The following is a 17,609-nucleotide window of genomic DNA, read 5'->3' as shown; positions in this document are numbered from 1 at the left end:
CTTCTGATAGCCCTACTTATTCTGGGAACCACCTTGTTCACATTTTGTATGCATGTGATGGAGTTTGTTAACATGTGGTTCTATACATTTTGCTTATTCATCTGATTCAAGATTCCTTATTAAACAGCATGGATTTTGCTTGCTAATGTGTGCTATGAGGGACTCTTGCCTAGTTTTGAAATTAGCCACAATACTCATTCCCTGTAATTTATTTACAGAAAAACTAATCCAACAGAAATATGAAAGGGAGCACAAGGAAGTTCTGCATCAGAAACAGGGGTGGGGGAGTTGGGATAGGAAGGAGGAGCTTCCTGTGAACTGACTCGGAGTCCCACAGTCATCTATCCAGGGACAAGTGGTGTGTACATTTGAGAGAAGGGTGGAGTTTCCTACAAGTCCTTTTGTGACTGAAGAAGACTTTACTGGGAAGTATCCATTCATTCCCAGAAGTAGACATGAACCAGTGTTGGCTACTCCTGGGTGCTTCTGCCTCCTTTCTTAAGGATGATACCTCAAAAATAAACAAGAGCAGTGTTGGGAGTCACTGCTACTGTTTGGGATGTGATTTGGGTATGTGTTTGTACTCATAGCGTCTCTGTCTAATACTGGCTTGGAAGTGTGTAGAGCCAACTCAAATGTGTTACAGCTTTACTCCAGGAGTAAAACCAGATTTCCATGAGTCTCCATCAGTCACTTGTGAGGAAGATGGATCTAGTTCTCTCATATCGTTAGTCTTAGCTGGCAGGCCACTGACCTTGTGCCTCTTGGGGGGAGGTCTTTGCCCCTTTACAGAATGGTCAGTATTCTTCTCATACAGACACTGTTGCCATTCACTCACCAACTAACTCTCTATGTGATTGCAGTTGTTTTGGCATCCTTTTTGCCACAGCTGTTCTGCCTGGTGTGTTCTGAGCTGCTCTTGATTGATGGGAAGGATTCTCCTTCTGTAGTGCAATAGAGTTCTGCAATGATTGTCTCCCAGTTTACAGGGGGGGAAATTAACATGCATATTTTCACTTATCATGTGTGCCCTTTGGATTGCTGCTAATACTGGATGGGAACTGGTCAATGCCTGAAATAGGATTGATTCTGTATTGTGGTTGTCATCCTAGAGAGCCAGTTTGGTGTAGTGATTAAGTGTGTGGACTCTTATCTGGGAGAACTGGGTTTGATTCCCCACTTGCACCTGCTGGCATGGCCTTGGGTCAGCCATAGCTCTGGCAGAGGTTGTCCTTGAAAGGGCAGCTGCTGTGAGACCCTTCCAGCCCCACCCACCTCACAGGGTGTCTGTTGTGGGGGAGGAAGGTAAAGGAGATTGTGAGCCGCTCTGAGACTCTTCGGAGTGGAGGGCGGGATATAAATCCAGTATCATCATCATCTTCTACTACTACTAGAGAAAGTCCTGAGCTTTAGCTGCAGACTCTTGATTAATTTGCCATTATACAATCCTTGATGCATTTTGTATCCTTACTAAAAAATTATAGGAAGAAGTCTTGCTTGAAAATAGAAGCATAGTAACTTTTTAATTTATATTAATATGTGTATGCCACTCTTCTAACAGCTATCCCAAAGTGCATCATTAAAGAGAGACCGGGCCTGTCTTCGGGTTTAGTCTAACTTCTGATCTTCTTAAAAACAGGCTATTCCTAGTACTTCCCATGGAGTCAACAATATGGGTACACCAATCCTGCCTGCTTCAACAGCAGCTTTGGGAAGCATGGAAGTAGTTCAGGGACCAAGTTCTGGTAATGCAGCGTTGTCAAGTAACATCAAATCTTCTAATTCTGCTGTAAAATTGACTGAAAGCAAAGTAAGCGTAACGGTGGAAGCCAGCGCAGATAGCTCAAAAAAAGACCAGGCAAGTTCAACACCAAAAGCAATATGCATAATTCTGTAGTGCTGAGATTGGAGAGAATTGATTTGTATTTAGTGTTGTATGCTACCACTCAACACTTAGCTCAGCAAATTGATAGCACACAGTTCATAATGTTAGAGAGAAAATGTCAAATGTATATCAGTCATCTAGCTTGCCTGCCTATATGTACCTTGTGTTAGTAACATGTATGCAAGGCAAGATTGGCTGGGTTTTTTTTTAAAACTTTCTTGTCTGGGTTGTTGGGGGCTGCTGGTGTTTTACCAGAAGCAGCCAGGTAAATGATCGTTCACAGGCCTTTTTTAGATTGCTTGTATCACTGTGAGGGACCATCTATGTCAGCTTGGGGAGAAGTGACCGCTATGAATTTTTCTGTCACCTTCACACATTACCTCAGGCACACCAAATAAAATCCTGTCAGAAAATAACTAAGCACCAGACGTTTTCAAATTCAAAACCAAAAAGTATATTTATTGATTTACAAAAGGCAAAGGAGGGTGTAAAATAATAATTATTCCTTTAGCTATTAACAAATCAGTTGGTAGGCAGAAGTTCAGCTAAACAGACCATTTCAAAACACCAGAGATGTTGGCAGGCTGAAGTATTATAAAATATAAAACTGGCAGAAGATATACAAAACTAACAAGCAGGTACTAAACAGGCAGGCAGTGCTTCCTTAGTACTAGGAACACTATACAGAGAAGGATTATAAAATAAATAGAGTCACACACTCTTTGCCTTTCACACTGAGGACTATCTGACTTGTGCCATAATTTTCCCCACACAGACTCTCACTAGCATACAGGCACACCCCAGACGTTAGAGCGATGCCTCAGGACTCATACCCTTTAGTGCTATCTCACAAGCCCCTCAATCCTGTGTGTCTCAGTCCCACCCATCTAGTGTCCCTGTCTGTCTCCTGGGATTTCTTCTTAGTCACAAGGATCTAGTCTCTCCCCCAGTGGGTTGGTGTGGTCTTAATTGAACCAGGAGTCTGCCCTGAAGTGCTGACAGATCTCCTCAGTAGACTTCAGTTCCCCTCTGCTACCACTCAGAGTTTCCTCACAGAAAGAGCCTGGCTTTGCCCCTTCTTCCAAATAACTCTCTCACAGAAACCCTAAAATCAGTTCTGTCTTACAAGGAACTCAGCCCACAGGCTGTTCTGAGCTCCTTCCCAGTTGCTATATTCAACTGAACTCCTTCAGTACAAAAACTGAACTGAACTGTGAGGCTCCCCCCCCCACACACAGGCCTCTTTGCAATCAATACATTTGGTATCCATGGTTGCAGCTCAGCCAATCAGAGCAAGCTGTTCCCTAACCGCTTCAGTCCATTACAATCACTGTTGAAATCAGCTATTACATTGGCTTGCCTCTTTAAATGTACATAATCAGTTGTTCTGTTTTTGTACTTATGCTGATGCAGTATTACACTAAAAAACTGTAGTTCTGTGATGTTTTCTCAAGTAGCATGAACCTTGTTTTGTAGAAACTGCTAATTCAGGAAAAAGCTGCACAAGAAGTAAAATTAGCTATTAAGCCATTTTACCAAAACAAAGATATTTCGAAAGAAGAATATAAAGAGATTGTGAGAAAAGCCGTAGATAAGGTAAGTGATTTTCCATTAATATCTAAAACTGGTGTCTAAGCATGGCCTTGTGCAAGCAGAAATCTTTGCTTTGCAAGCAGACTTCTGCTCAGCTAAACCCCATATTAGAGCTCTGGGTTCTTTTATCCCTTTTGAAAAAGGAGGAAACACAGTGATGCAAGGAAGCAGGCTTTGGTGTTCTGCAGAATACTTCACTCAAGACTTTTTAAGATATAGTGAAAAGTGGATATTAACTATATAAAGTTAGCCTTGCCTTTTCTGTCTCAAAAGAGCGTGTGAATTTATCCTCTTGCCATCCTGATGTACTATTTCTACCCTGAAGTGCCTCGCGTGCTTCGGCTTCAGTGGCTTTTCTTTCAAAACCCCATCCCCCCCTCCCCCCCCGGTACTAAAATTTGTATAAGCCACTTAAGCTTGCCTATCGACAGATAGCAAAGGGCTGTTTGTGCTCGATGGGGGAAGGTGTCTGAGTAAGTATGGCACAGTGCATTTCCTATAAGGAGGACTCTTCCTTGTAATCATATGATCGATGGAATTGGCATAGACTAAGTATTGATGCTTAAGCAGTGGTCTGCTCTTTATATTTAGGTTTGTCACAGCAAGAGTGGGGAAGTGAATTCTGCAAAAGTGGCAAATTTGGTCAAAGCTTATGTGGACAAATACAAACATTCAAGGAAGAAGAACCCCGAAGAGGCAATTTCTGTGGAAAAAAAATGAATCAGCTGAAAAACGCCATCAAGATGTCTGCAAAGTGCAATTTTGACATGGACTATTAACAAAAAATAGTGGATGAGATCTGATTTTGATAAAATTATTTTTCAATATAGTGTATAATGTTTTGTTATAAATACAGATTAATGCTGCAACTTTATCCTTTTGCAAAAGGATATGTAAAGAGAAACTGAAAGGAAAAAAGAGAGAGCACCCCCCCACTTAGTCATATACAATTGTGGGCATGCCACATGTGTACAGTATCTTGGTTCAAACAGTGGAGTGCAGAGAGGCACAGATGTTTGCCAGATTACTGATGTTTGAAGAGGAGTATGTACAATATATGTAAATCAGTCAAGGTGATTTTTTTCCTTTGGTCCTCCTGCCAACCCTATCCAACTCTTTCAGTTCTAGTACAACAAAGTGTTTTGCTTCATTTTACAGGCTCAACATGTGTTTTAAAAGCACACTGTGTCTGAGTAGAACTCTTCAAAAAACAAAACATAGCAAATTTTGGTGCCCAGAATTGTGGGCATGGTTTTCCTATTGTAACACCAAATAAAGGCTATGCTGCTTGTTATTTTGTGGCTTTTCAGTTCTTGCTTTGGTTGGAATTCCAGAAGGCAACCAAAACCAGTGCTTTGTCCTCACCTTGGTGTAGGGAAATGACCTTTCAGCTCTCCAGTGTAGTTCAAAAGCATTTTGTGCTTAATTTTTTGTCTTGGGGGTACAAAATGCCTGACTTCAGTTTTGCCTGGTATTTTTCAGTGCAGGCTACCTTCAACACTTGGAGTACAATTTTTTGCTACTCAGTATGTGGTAGATGGTGTAAGCAATAGCGTCAGTCATATCTTTGGCAGTTACCTCGTGGTCTAGCATAAGCTATCTGTTGTTGGCATGTGACGTAAAAGCCAAATACACTCAAGCAAAGATTCTTTCATTATGTTGGCTGCATAAAAATTGTCAAGCCCTAATACAATGCATGAGACCTAACTCTCATGCAAAAATTGGAATTGCTCCCAGTTTTTATAATAGAGTTGGAATGAATGCAAGTCCTAGATAGGAATTCCTTAAGCATGCTGCGGTTGTACTTGCAGTATCTTGGTTGAAGCTTGCAGTGATTGACACTGGCCTCACTGCAAGCCTGTTGGTTCATGAAAGATACAAAGCACTACTTGCTGCTGTGCTCATATGTGCCCCCCTCTTGTCCCCTGATTGAAGGCTTCCTGGTTTTGGAAGCCTTTCATTGAACTATTTATCATGATGCAGGCAACTGGGCGAAGTCTGCTTCTTTCCCACAAGTCTGGATAACAATCAATGTTCTCCTGGCTTATGAAGAAGGAAACAATGCCAGTTTGACAGACAGGTGCATTTGGGAATCAGAGTAAACTTGAATTTGGTCCAAGGCTTCTGAAAAAAAGGGGGAGGAAGAATCATGTAGGCATGGCAACAAGTTCCTGCCTGTTATACACAGTAGAGGTTTGTGATGTCTGTATCTAGAGTTGTAGGAGGGGGCAGCTTGATTTAAAGTTGAAGCACAGTGCTATTAAAACAGTTTATCCAGTGTTCCTGAGAGCTCTTCACTACAGCCAGGCACCTCTCAAGTTAGCACAGAAGGTCCCAAACTGAGGAATATAGAACAAAACACTGTCAGAATAGTTATCTGTTGATTTTTATTTTTGCAGACAATGAATTATTTGGGTGTGCATTGTGTATAATTAAAGAGACATATTGTGAAATGTTTTAGTATGGATATAATTTTTTTACTGTTAGGCCATGTTTTAGATTTCAGAAGAAAATTTTGTTTTATGCCAGTAGATATGTTCATGGCTATTCAGCCTAGATTCAACTGAAACCTCACAATTGGAAAGCTCAGTAATTCGCTTATGTCAGTCTGATTTAATCATACTGTACATATTTATACTTAACTGTGTTCTGTGAATAATTGAACTTGGCCATTCTACTCTATACAGTCATGGAGCAGATGTAATGTTTCCTGATCAAGTACTCAGCTGTTTTCCTGTAGTCTTGCATTCCATCTTTGATGAGAGATGCAGCTTAACATTATGTCAGCACAGAGTTAAATGAACCAAGGCTAGCTTAAAACCCAGAGTTCAGAACCCACTTCTAACCCTGGTTTCAGATTTGGGTTTAAAGTATTATGGTTCATGCTCAGCAACATATATAGTGAACACTTAATGCATACACAGGAATCTGTAATAAAAATTCTCCGGTCATGGTAGCAAATCTGACAATCCTGATTGGTTGGGGCTTGGTGGGACTGTTGGGTATCAGCCTTTGGCCCATCAAAGTATCAATCAAGAGTACTTGCATGCCATTGGTTGAGTCTGCCCCTCTCTCCCACCTGAGTGGCTGTTGGTAGCCAGCAAAACTGATTCTCTCAGCATGTTCCTGTGGGAACACACTATTGGCCCATCACACGTTGGTCACCGTCTCTGGCCTCCCATTGGCTGAGTCTGCTGCCCCCACCCACTGCAGACCCTGAAATGTTGAACAAACTGCCAAAAACAGACTTATCTCAGAGACAGCCACATCTCCAACTCTTCTTTGTGTCCTCTCTGTCAACCAGCTTCAGAAAGGGCTCCAGAGCTACTGCAGCTTCACAACAGGCCTCCCAGCACCCACAGCCTCCAAGGACCACAGATATAGCTATTAACATTCCCAGTAGAGCCCATGGCTGTCCCCTGGGAAGAGCTAGCCAGAGGCTGTTCCTAGGCAACCCGGGCTGCTTTTATAAGGAAAGGGAGAGGCCTCAAGGGAATATAATGCCATACAGTCCACCCTAAAAACAGTTATTTTCTCCAGGATGAGGAGACAGATCTGTTGTCTAGATGGCAGAGATCAGCTCCCCTTGAGGTGTGGGGGAGTGAATGCCTTTGCTTTTGTGAGAAGATAGTAAGGGGGGGGGCTCTCACCCAGAGGCCTTTAGCAATACTTTTCCAGGTTGGTGGGAAATCACTGGAGATTCTGTGGTGGAGTTTGAGGAAGGCATGGGAGTTAGGGCTTCAGAACAGGGTCTACCAGACCCAGGTTCTTGCTGTGGAAGCTGACTGGGTGATTTCCGACTACTCCACAGACTTTCAGCCTAACCTGCCTCACAGGGATGTTGTTCAAATCACTTGGGGGGGGATAAGAATGATGTAAACTGCTTTGGTCCTCCCCCACATTGTGAAGAAAGATAATCATTTTCCTATAGAGGCTGCAGGGAGGGGGAAGGTGGTGGAAACCTAAAGTCAGAGGAGCATATAAAGGGAAGGAGATAGGGTTGCCAACTCCAGGTTAGGAAATTCCTGGAGATTTAAGGGTGGGGTTTGAGGAGGGGTGGACCTCAGACATGCCATTTCCTCCTGGGGAACCAATGTTGCCAATCTCTAGGTGAGGGCTGGAGATCACTCAAAATTACAACTGTTCTCCCAGATGGCAGAGATCCTTTGAGATGTGTGTGTGCAGTGGGGGGCAGGGGGAGTGAATGCCTTCACTTGGATGCATGGGAAGACAGCAAAGGTGGAGGGACACTTGCCTAGAGCCTCCTAGAGCCCACTGTATTTTTCTTCACAATGGGCCTTCTAGTATTACATAATACAGCAACACTTCACCATGTAGAGAGAAATAGTCTAAAAAAAAAGTCCCAAGCACTCCAAAACAATGTTATAATCCAATGTCCCTCTATTATTAGATGCTTGCTGACTTCTCTGGACCTGAGACTCTTCTCCCAAAACTGGAGTGCAGGAACTTTGAGCTTGATGATCATTTTGTCTCTGTTGAGAATCCTGGTTCACCTTGCTATGTAGCCGCCTTTAAAATGTTTACATTCATTTCAAAATGGAACAAGATAAAGCCTTCGCTGTTTTCACATATTGCAGGACACGTTCTTCCAAACAGTTCCTTATTCTAATAGGAGAACAAGGAGCGGATTAGAAGAATGTACTGCAATATTTGAAAACAGCGAAGGCTTTATCTTGTTCCATTTTGAAATGAATGTAAACATTTTTAAGGAGGCTACATAGCAGGGTGAACCAGGACTCTGGACGAGACAAAATGATCATCTAGTTCAAGGTTCCTGCACCCCAATTTTGGGAGAAGTGTCTCCAGGTTTAGAGAAGTCAGCAAGCACCTAATAATAGAGGGACACTGGATTATAACATTGTTTTGGAGTGCTTGGGACTTTTTTTTAGACTATTTCTCTTTACCTGTAGCATGGTGGAGTGTTGCTGCATTATGTAATATTCCTATGTGGATGCATTAAGTGTTAACTATGTAAGTTGTAATTGTTAACGTTTATTCTACTTTATAAATATTGTATTGCTTCTAGAGGATTAATCTTTTGTCACGGTCTGGTTTTCTAGCTGGCTTTGTGCTGCACAGACTGTGTTCTCTGTTATTGGTGTGCTTTGCTCATGCTCAGCAGGACGGTGCAGATAAATCACTCGCCATAATAGAAAAAGGAAGGGCATTTGTACAGAAGGGATGGGGAGAAGGTAATGGTATACAATTTTTAGATGCAAGGAGAAGTGTGTGTATGCGCAAAAAAGGAACAGTTCCAAATTCTTAACCATTGTTAATAGTGTATCTTTGCTGAGTAACACTGGAGCCTTCATCAGCAGTGTTCCTTACAGAAGCCAGACAAAATGTCTAAGAGAAACTTGCAGCACTAAAAAGGTTAAGAGATTTCTTTTACTGACTTAACCTGTGCTTAATGAATCTTCACTCCCCTCCCCTCCAAAGGATGTTGACTGGTATGCAGTCTAGAATTCAAAATGTTATCCCTAAGTACACACCCTCTTAAATTGAATTGAGAGGAGTGAGGCATTCATCTCTGATTAGAAACTGCAGGTTGGGTCCAGAGGTTGGCTGCCCTGGAAGGTCTACCCATCTGTAGAACACAACTTTTGGATATAAATACTGTTCACTCTGGATTCCAATCTCTAGTGAGAGTTCAGGTGAACTCTGATCATCAAATTGGCAATGCCAGTAATGAGTACTTGAAAGAGAATCTGGTTGCATTCTGCTCCCCCCCGCCAAGTTATTGATGTGTCAGTACTGACAAAGTTGACTTAGCTGATGTAAAGGGTGTGCCTAGCTGGATTTGGCGATTGCCAGCTGTTGAGGAAAATAGGAGTGCAGGAAACTTTCCATGCACTTTCATCCTCACTGTATTCATTTGAGGAGGGAGAGAAGCTGGTTTCTCAATTGCATAAAGAAAGACCGTTATTAAAAGTCTTTTTAACTTCAATACCAAGTATAAATTCATTAAAACCTATAAAAATCTGGTATGCAGTATACATCCTTAATCATAATTCAGTACTTAAACACTGCACTCCTAATTTTCCCAGCAGTAGCCCATTCAATTATTTTCATGTGCTTTGAAATATGTGGGCATTTTGGTGCAATCTGACCACAGTCCTCTGTGCACTTACATGGGCATAAGTCCCACTGAATTCTGTAGGACTTCAGAGAAACATTTAAGAATTCTGTATTCTTATGACTCTTGACTGAAGGTTTGCTAATCTCTAAGTCTTGTCATTTCCCAACAGCTGAAGTAATTTTAATATCCAAGCGGTAGGAGCAAATCCAACTGATGCATGAGAAAATGGTTAAATCTGGGGCTTTTTGAAATCCTAGATTATTTAGTGCACTGTGTACTCCTTCCAGTCATTGACTGTGCTTGTGGCTAAAGTTTTATAATTTAAAAATGATTTAAAAATTTGGAGCACAAGGTCTGATCTGACTGCTGTAGTGGCTAATCTGACTTCAGGCTGTGGTGACTATAGCATAAGGCTAGGCTAAGTGTGCTAAAACATTCTAAAGAGTTTTATGTAGCTGAGCATATTTTATAATAAATTCTTTTTACTAAACTGGAAGAAGTCTGTCTTTCACTCAGACTAGTTCATTAGAATGTGCAAACAGAGAATGAGTGGTCTGTCTACTGGTACGATATACTCTCCATTTCTGACTTGTGGAGCCAGATTTTAGATGAAAAGGCTGGCCCAGGAGATACATAACCTTAAGACCAGCTAAGGATGATTGATGCTTATACCTTCCACAGTAGCATTCTTTTGGTAGTTGAAGAATGCTACAATGCTTCACGGATTTCCAAAGCTCTCAGCCTCTGTGATAGGTGCAGGAAGGAGCTATGTTCCTGAATCTGTTGAGGCCTTTCTGTCCTTTCTCAGCTGTATTTTCCAAAGGATAAGGATGACTTGCTGGATCAAATTAGGTGAGTAGCCATGGTGGTCTGAAGCAATAGAACAAAGTTTGAGTCCAGTGGTACCTTTAAGACCAACAAAGTTTAATACTGAATATAAGACAGCTTACACCCAAAATTAAACTTTGTTGGTCTTAAAGATACCATGGGACTCAAACTTTGCCCTACTGCCAGATCAACTGTCTTCTCTCTCTGTCCATCCCAAGACATTAGATAGGGAGGACTAGAGGGAGAAACAGGGTTGCAGTTACCTGTAACCATTGTTCATCGAGTGGTCTGTGCAGGAAAGATTTCCAAAGCTTTCTAGTAGATTAGGAGTGCCCCTCCTCTTTCTGCTGCTTTCCTGCCAAACCAATCACATGACTAGGAGGAGGGGTGCTACTTTCTCAGTTATCTCCATGCCACCACCAGAGACCCCAAGAAACTCAGGTTCCAGAGAGTTCACAGCAAGGCAGGAGGGAGGGATGTGAGCCTACACAGAAGACCACTCGATGAACAATGGTCGCATGTAAGTGCAACCCTGTTTTCCTCTTTGTAGTTTCTGTGCAGTCCTACATGGAGAAACTAGCAAGCTCACTGAGTAAAGGAGGTGTGTGTGAATCTCTCAGAAGAAGAGACCAGAGAGGATCGCCTTCTCAACAGTTGTTTAGCCTTCACCCAGAACTATCTTAGAGCAGCAAGCTCTCTGCAAGTGTCCCAACTGAAATACATGCAGGAAAGTGGCAAAGAAAAAACAGCACTCTTGAAGAGAGCTATGATACATAAAGTGGCATTGAGCAGCATGCACTCAAGGCAGAGTGTGATAGCCTCTACCAACCCACAAGGATGGGTTGTGTGAGGACATTGACCATATGTGACATGATGACTGAGAGACAATCCTTGGTAGGGGATCTTGGCCAGGGCATCACCTGGTGAAACTTCATGAATGGAGAGGGCATAGGTTAGAACCCCCAATGTCCTCATTCCACGGTTGAAAGTACTGCATATTAAAAAAAACCTATTCTAAATAAACCACCAGGGAAGTGCAAAAATAAAACAAGGAGTTATACCTTTAGAAATTCAATAAGGGAAAGTTAGAGAGTTTGTGTCCCAATCAGTGCCCAAAACAATCAATAGCACAAGAAATGGTCCAAACTCTGTTACAGCTTCAGTAGAGACACTCCACTTAAAGGTACAAGATCTGATAGTGCAGAAGTTGTGCTTGCCACTCAGAAAAGTGGGAGTCTACTGCTTCAATGCAGTAAAGGAGCTGATCAAAGTACCAAGTTATCAGCAGGAATAAGCAGATCTACGCCATTATGATGAAGGCAGTGAAAACAGGTGTAATGTGGCCAAAGAAAGGATGGACCATGCAATCTGTGCAACAATATAGCCAGAGACAAAACATAAAAACAGATTGTCTTGGTGGGGGATTAGAAGGGTATTCCTCAATTATGGGTCTCTGTCAGGAAAGAAGTACAAAGGACGGGGCCTGGAATATTCCATTGCAGGGCAAGGCAAAACAGCCCAGACCTCCAATCAAAGTATTGGGGAGCTGGTCTCCATTAGTCAATAAGAACATAACTACACTATATTCCATAACTATGTGAAGTGTTTGCAGTAAAATAAAAAAGTAAAATATGTCTAGGGGAAAGTTGTAGTATGACAAACTAATTTTGCAGAACACCAGAAGCCACTGGGAAACACATGCCCACAGCAGGGCCTCCACACTATAGGGTAAGAAACATATCTAATATGACACTAACTTCCAGAGGCTCAAGAGTCAAAAGAAGTGCTCTGAGAAGAATGCAGTGCGGAGACCACAAGAATGGTGCACATTATGTCTGTCTCAGTAAGAAAGAAAAACAAGTCTTGGTATCCCCTGGAAGGTAAAACCAAAAATATAAATTGTTACAGTGTTGCATACAAATATGTAAAAATGCAAGAAAATGCAGTGGAAGCCAAAAAGAGCTGACTGACTAAAGACTAAGAAAGGCAAAGGGAAACTCACGGCAGGTTTGATGCAGTTCTGCAGGGCCTGCAAGATAGAGCTGTTCCACCAGGCCTATGTTTGAGGGCAATGATGGTTTCCATTCTAGACTGGCTTCCCTTCCCTTCCCCCTTCGCCTTTCCCCCTGGTCCTGCTTACCAGATTGATTTGAGGATACTTATTTTCCCTCCCAGGATGAGAAGCACCAGGTCATGCTTCTTTATATGACTACTGGTTGTTGCTGTACTGTAGAACTGTTTTAAATTTTTAACTACTGTTTGTTGCATGCATGTTGTTACCTGCTCTGAGCCTGGTTATACCAGGGTGAGGGGGCGGGGGGAGGCTATAAATTGAACAAATGAATGAATGAAATGAAGTTCCCCTGGAAAAGATCAACATCAAAAGAACAGGGAAAAACAATCTAGTAACCTCACATGGGCCACCCTAATGGCTGTGCACTTTGTAAAACAGCCAAGGCGTAATCCCAAATGAAGTGGAATGTTGGAATTCTACTGAGAGCTTCCATCCGCAATGACAGAGGCACTATCTGCAGGGACATAGAGAGGTCAATGAACTGTAGAGAGATCAAACAAGACAGCAAGCCACAAAATCTGGTTCTGATCATAGGTCTCTTCAGGTGCACACCTTAACACATAAGAATAATTTGACATTGCACCCTTTTATCTGTCCCAGCGGTAGCACTGAACTGAATAGTTCAGGGGTGGCCAAACTGTGGCCTGGGAGCCACATGTGGCTGTTTCACACATATTGTGTGACTCGAAGCCCCCACTGCCCTGTTGGCCAGCTTGGAAAAGGCATTTCTTTAAATCACTTCTCCAAGCCAAGCCAAGTTGCTTTCTTTCCACCTCTCCCTCCCTTCCCCATCTGTTTTCCTTCCTTCCTCCCATTCATGATCCATCCATCCATCTCAAATCTCTGATATTTATTCTATGTGGCTCTTATGTTAAGCAAATTTGACCACCATTGATCTAATTAATGGGAGACAGATACCCCCACCCCTTGAGGAAAGGTAGGGAAGTGACATAGGTGTGAAAAGAATTGCATCAAGTCTGATGGACAAGAAGCAGACCAGAGAGAAAAATTTTTTTGCTTGTTTGTTTTTCTGTTATAGAGTAAATCAACATTCCGCCAGAGCATTTAAGTGTGTCCTTACAGACTCTCTTGGCTTCATTACTGTCCTGTATAGCCGACGAGTAATAGCAATCAGGGAGCCAGCAGCACTTTGTACGTAGACTGCTTTTAAACTGTCCCAGGCAGTTTTCGCCGTGGTCTTACCGGACACATGAATTAATTGGTCGTCTCCCACACTAAGGACAGTGTTAACCAGCGCCTTCTCATTCTTTACTGCGTTCCTCACCATCAAGCTGGGCTGGAGGTGCTTTGACCATCGACCACAGACCCTCTCGTTTGAGGAAATGCTCCATAGTTAGTGGAGGTTAGCTTCTCAACAAGCTGAGCTATTGAAATATGAACCATGCTGACATCCTCTCTACACTGCTGTTCAAAGCCTTACAGAGCTCGTCCTTGCTCTCGTTCTCAAACAATGGCAGCAGACATCCACTCTGGCTCGGTTCACCACAGCAGGCTTGCCTCACCTAAAGCCTCCATAGCATAGCGGACATTGGCGGTCTGGGCCCATAACCATGTCGTTTTATCGTTATTATCGCTAGTTTTGGTAGGTTAGTCACTATAGCAAGCAACAGTCCAACAAAACTCTGTGCTTAACTATATACAATTTATTTACAATATTTACATTCACCAGCAAAGTGCTCCACCAAACAACCATCTAGAGTAGGAGAAAACATTGCACAGCACAGCACTGCTTATATACAAATTACATAGTATCTGCACCAATGAGTTACAAATGCTGAGTCATTGTGTACTGGACACTCAACCTCTGCACTCATTCCCAAATGCCAGTCAGAACTGGTTTCACTTTGTTGAGACTTGCTAAACACTGATGTCGTCTTTTTGACACTGTCCGTTAGATCAGCATGATCTCAATAGTCACTAGCCTAATGCCTTATTGAGCATTTTTATATGGTGACAGACCAATCAAGCATATCTTTGCTTAAGGGGTTGTAGTAGAGGCTGTAACATTAGTTAGTAATTACAGCTTGCAGATCAGAGACTTTGTCCCATGGAGCAGCTGTTTTGAGTGGGAAAACATAAGATGTCCTTTAAAAAGATCAGTATGGAGTTTATCTTAATCCCTAACAGAGACTCAAAGCATCTTATAACATTTTATATTTTCTCATTCCATCCTCACTAGAACCCTGCAAGGCAGGCCGGGTTGAGAGACTGTGATGGCCCAAGGTCAGCATGTTTTCAGACAAATTGACATCTAAACTTGGGTATCTCCACTTTAGCCTAATGCTCTAGCCACTATACTACACTGCCTTTTGATATGAATGGTGTCATATAAGAGTGACTCATGCTGGGTTATAACTGTTAATGAAAACAGTGGCGGCTAAAGAGTCTCCCAAATGATTGATGGTTCCAAAGGCTACCATAGAATCGAGAGGAGAGGCAAACTACTTAGGCTTTCTTCCAAAAGCATACTTGCTGATCACTTCTGAGTTCCCTATGGAGATGACAACAGTAACCCTTGCCTGTGCTTGAAACAACACCTGTGTTGAAAAGCTCCTTCGGGTCATAAGTATCAGTGCTGAGAGACTGCAGTAAGGTGGTGGGCCGAGGCTGCTGAGTCACTGTGTCAGCCTTTAGAACTGGGCATTAGCAAAGGGCTTAGAGCTGAGATCAACAGAGAACTGGTTCTGACCCTGGAACTAAGGCAGTCCCAATAGATTTAGTGGTAAAATAAAGCCTGCCTTAAGCATAGGTAGTTTGTTATCTCCCAACAATACCTTAAAAAAACAAATGCCAGGGCTGCACTTACCTGTAACTGTTGTTCATCAAGTTGTCTCTGTGCAGGCACACATGGGTTCTGCGCAGCCTCAGGACAGCCACTGGTGGATTTCTTCTCTAACTCAGCAATGGAATGGGAGGAGCCCCTCCCAACAGAAGACTTGTGAGTTGCTTTCCACTTACAGAACCATAGAATCATAGAGTTGGAAGGGACCTCCAGGGTCATCTAGTCCAACCCCCTGCACAATGCAGGAAACTCACAAATACCTCCCCATAAATTCATAGGATCTTCATTGCTGTCAGATGGCCATCTAGCCTCTGTTTAAAAACCTCCAAGGAAGGAGAGCCTACCACCTCCTGAGGAAGCCTGTTCCACTTAGGAACTGCTTTAAACGTCAGGAAGTTCTTCCTAATGTTGAGCCAGAACTCTTCTGATTTAATTTCAACAGAAAACAATTCCACACCATCCTCTATACTATATTCAAGTACTTGAAGCTGGTGATCATATCACCTCTCAGCCACCTCCTCTCCAGATTAAACATGCCCATCTCCTTCAACCTTTCTTCACAGGACTTGGTTTCCAGACCCCTCACCATCTTCGTCACCCTTCTCTGGACCCATTCCAGCTTGTCTATATCCTTCTTAAAATATGGTGCCCAAACCTAAACACAGTACTCCAGGTGAGGTCGTACCAGAGCAGAGTAAAGCAATACCGTCACTTCACGTAATCTGGACACTATACTTCTGTTGATACAGCCCAAAATTGCATTTGCCTTTTTTAGCCACCACATCACACTGTTAACTCATGTTCAGCATATAATCCACTAAGACCCCTAGATCCTTTTTGCACATACTACTGCTAAGACAAGTCTCCCCCATCCTATAATCATGCATTGGATTTTTCCTAACTAAATGCAGAACTTTACATTAATCCCTGTTAAAATTCATTTCATTGGTTTTAGCTCAGTTTTCCAGCCTGTCAAGGTCATCCTGTATCCTGTTTCTGTCTTCTACTGTATTTGCAACCCCTGCCAATTTAGTATCATCTGCAAATTTAATAAGCATTCCCTATAGTCCTTCATCCACATAATTTATAAAGATGTTGAACAAAACAGGTCCCAGGACAGATCCTTGAGGCACTCCACTTGTCACTCCTCTCCAAGAGGATGAGGAACCATTCACAAGCACTCTTTGGGTGCGATCTGTCAACCTGTTACAGATCCACCTAACAGTAACAGGATCCAAACCACATTTTACCAACTTGTCAACAAGGATAGTATGTGGAACCTTATCAAAAGCCTTACTGAAATCAAGATAAATGATATCTACAGCATTCCGCTGATCCAGCAAGGTAATCACTTTCTCAAAAAGAAAGATCAGGTTAGTCTAACATGACTTGCTCTTGAGAAACCCATGCTGGCTCTTAGTAATCACAGCCATCCTTTCTAAATGTTCCATGACTGACTGACTGATGATTTGTTCTAAAACTTTTCCAGGTATAGATATCAAGCTGACGGGTCGGTAGTTACCTGGATCCTCCTTTTCCCCCTTCTTGAAGATAACATTCGCCCGCCTCCAATCTTCCAGCGTCTCTCCTGTTCTCCAAGAATTCTCAAAAATAATAGCCAGAGGCTCAGAAATTGCATGCAAAAGCTCTTTTAGAACCCTTGGATGCAGTTCATATGGCCCTGAGGACTTAGTTTCATTTAAAGAAACTAGGTGTTTATGTACTACCCCTAGGTTGGAACTTCATACCCTCATTATATGTTCTGTTTTTGCCATGTTGAGCACTGTTTCCCTCAGAAGAGGAAAAGTAGGAATTGAGCAGTTCTGCCCTCTCTTCATTACCTGTTACAATTTCACTTTCCTGCCATCGCAATGGGCCTACCATGTCCTTGCTTTTTTTCTTACTCGGAACATAACAAAAGAACCCTTTTTTGTTGTTTTTAGCATCTTTGGCCAGCCTAAGCTCACACTGAGCTTTAGCTTTCTTAACTTTTTCTCTACAAGCACTGGTGATTTGTTTACATTCATCCTTGGTTATAAGGCCTTCCTTCGAGTTCCTAAAGGAGTCTTTTTTAATTTCTCTTTAGAGAGCTGTTTATGGAGCCAACTTGGCTTTTTTAGTCTTCTTCCATTTTTTCTTCTCATAGGAATTGTCTGTGATTGAGCTTTCAGTATTTCACTTTTAAGAAACTCCCACCCCTCTTGAACCCCCTTCATCCTAAGTATTTCTGACCATGGCGTGACTTTGTCCATGGGGTTGCAAAGAGTCGGACTCAACTGTGCAACTTAACAACAAAGTTCTAAATTTGTCGAAGTTTGCCTTTCTG

At 42.4% G+C, this 17,609-nt stretch overlaps 1 protein-coding gene across 2 annotated transcripts in view; it reads left to right on the top strand.

The window, feature by feature from the left end:
- SCAF11 (SR-related CTD associated factor 11) overlaps positions 1–4,774 on the top strand; it is a 47,168-nt gene extending 42,394 nt beyond the window's left edge. The window contains exons 13-15 of one of the 2 annotated variants that reach the window (XM_060244952.1): positions 1,640–1,858; positions 3,362–3,481; positions 4,070–4,774. In XM_060244952.1, the coding sequence (XP_060100935.1) occupies positions 1,640–1,858; positions 3,362–3,481; positions 4,070–4,198 (468 nt within the window). In that variant the 3' untranslated portion in view covers positions 4,199–4,774. Of the gene's footprint in view, positions 1–1,639; positions 1,967–3,361; positions 3,482–4,069 lie in introns of those variants that run through there. The other variant, XM_060244951.1, reaches the window with a different exon arrangement.
- Positions 4,775–17,609: the final 12,835 nt, after the last annotated feature.

This window comes from Heteronotia binoei, chromosome 8 (genome assembly GCF_032191835.1).
Source record: "Heteronotia binoei isolate CCM8104 ecotype False Entrance Well chromosome 8, APGP_CSIRO_Hbin_v1, whole genome shotgun sequence".
In the NCBI taxonomy this organism is placed as follows: Eukaryota; Metazoa; Chordata; class Lepidosauria; order Squamata; family Gekkonidae; genus Heteronotia; species Heteronotia binoei.
This window is presented reverse-complemented; position numbering and strand designations above follow the sequence as displayed.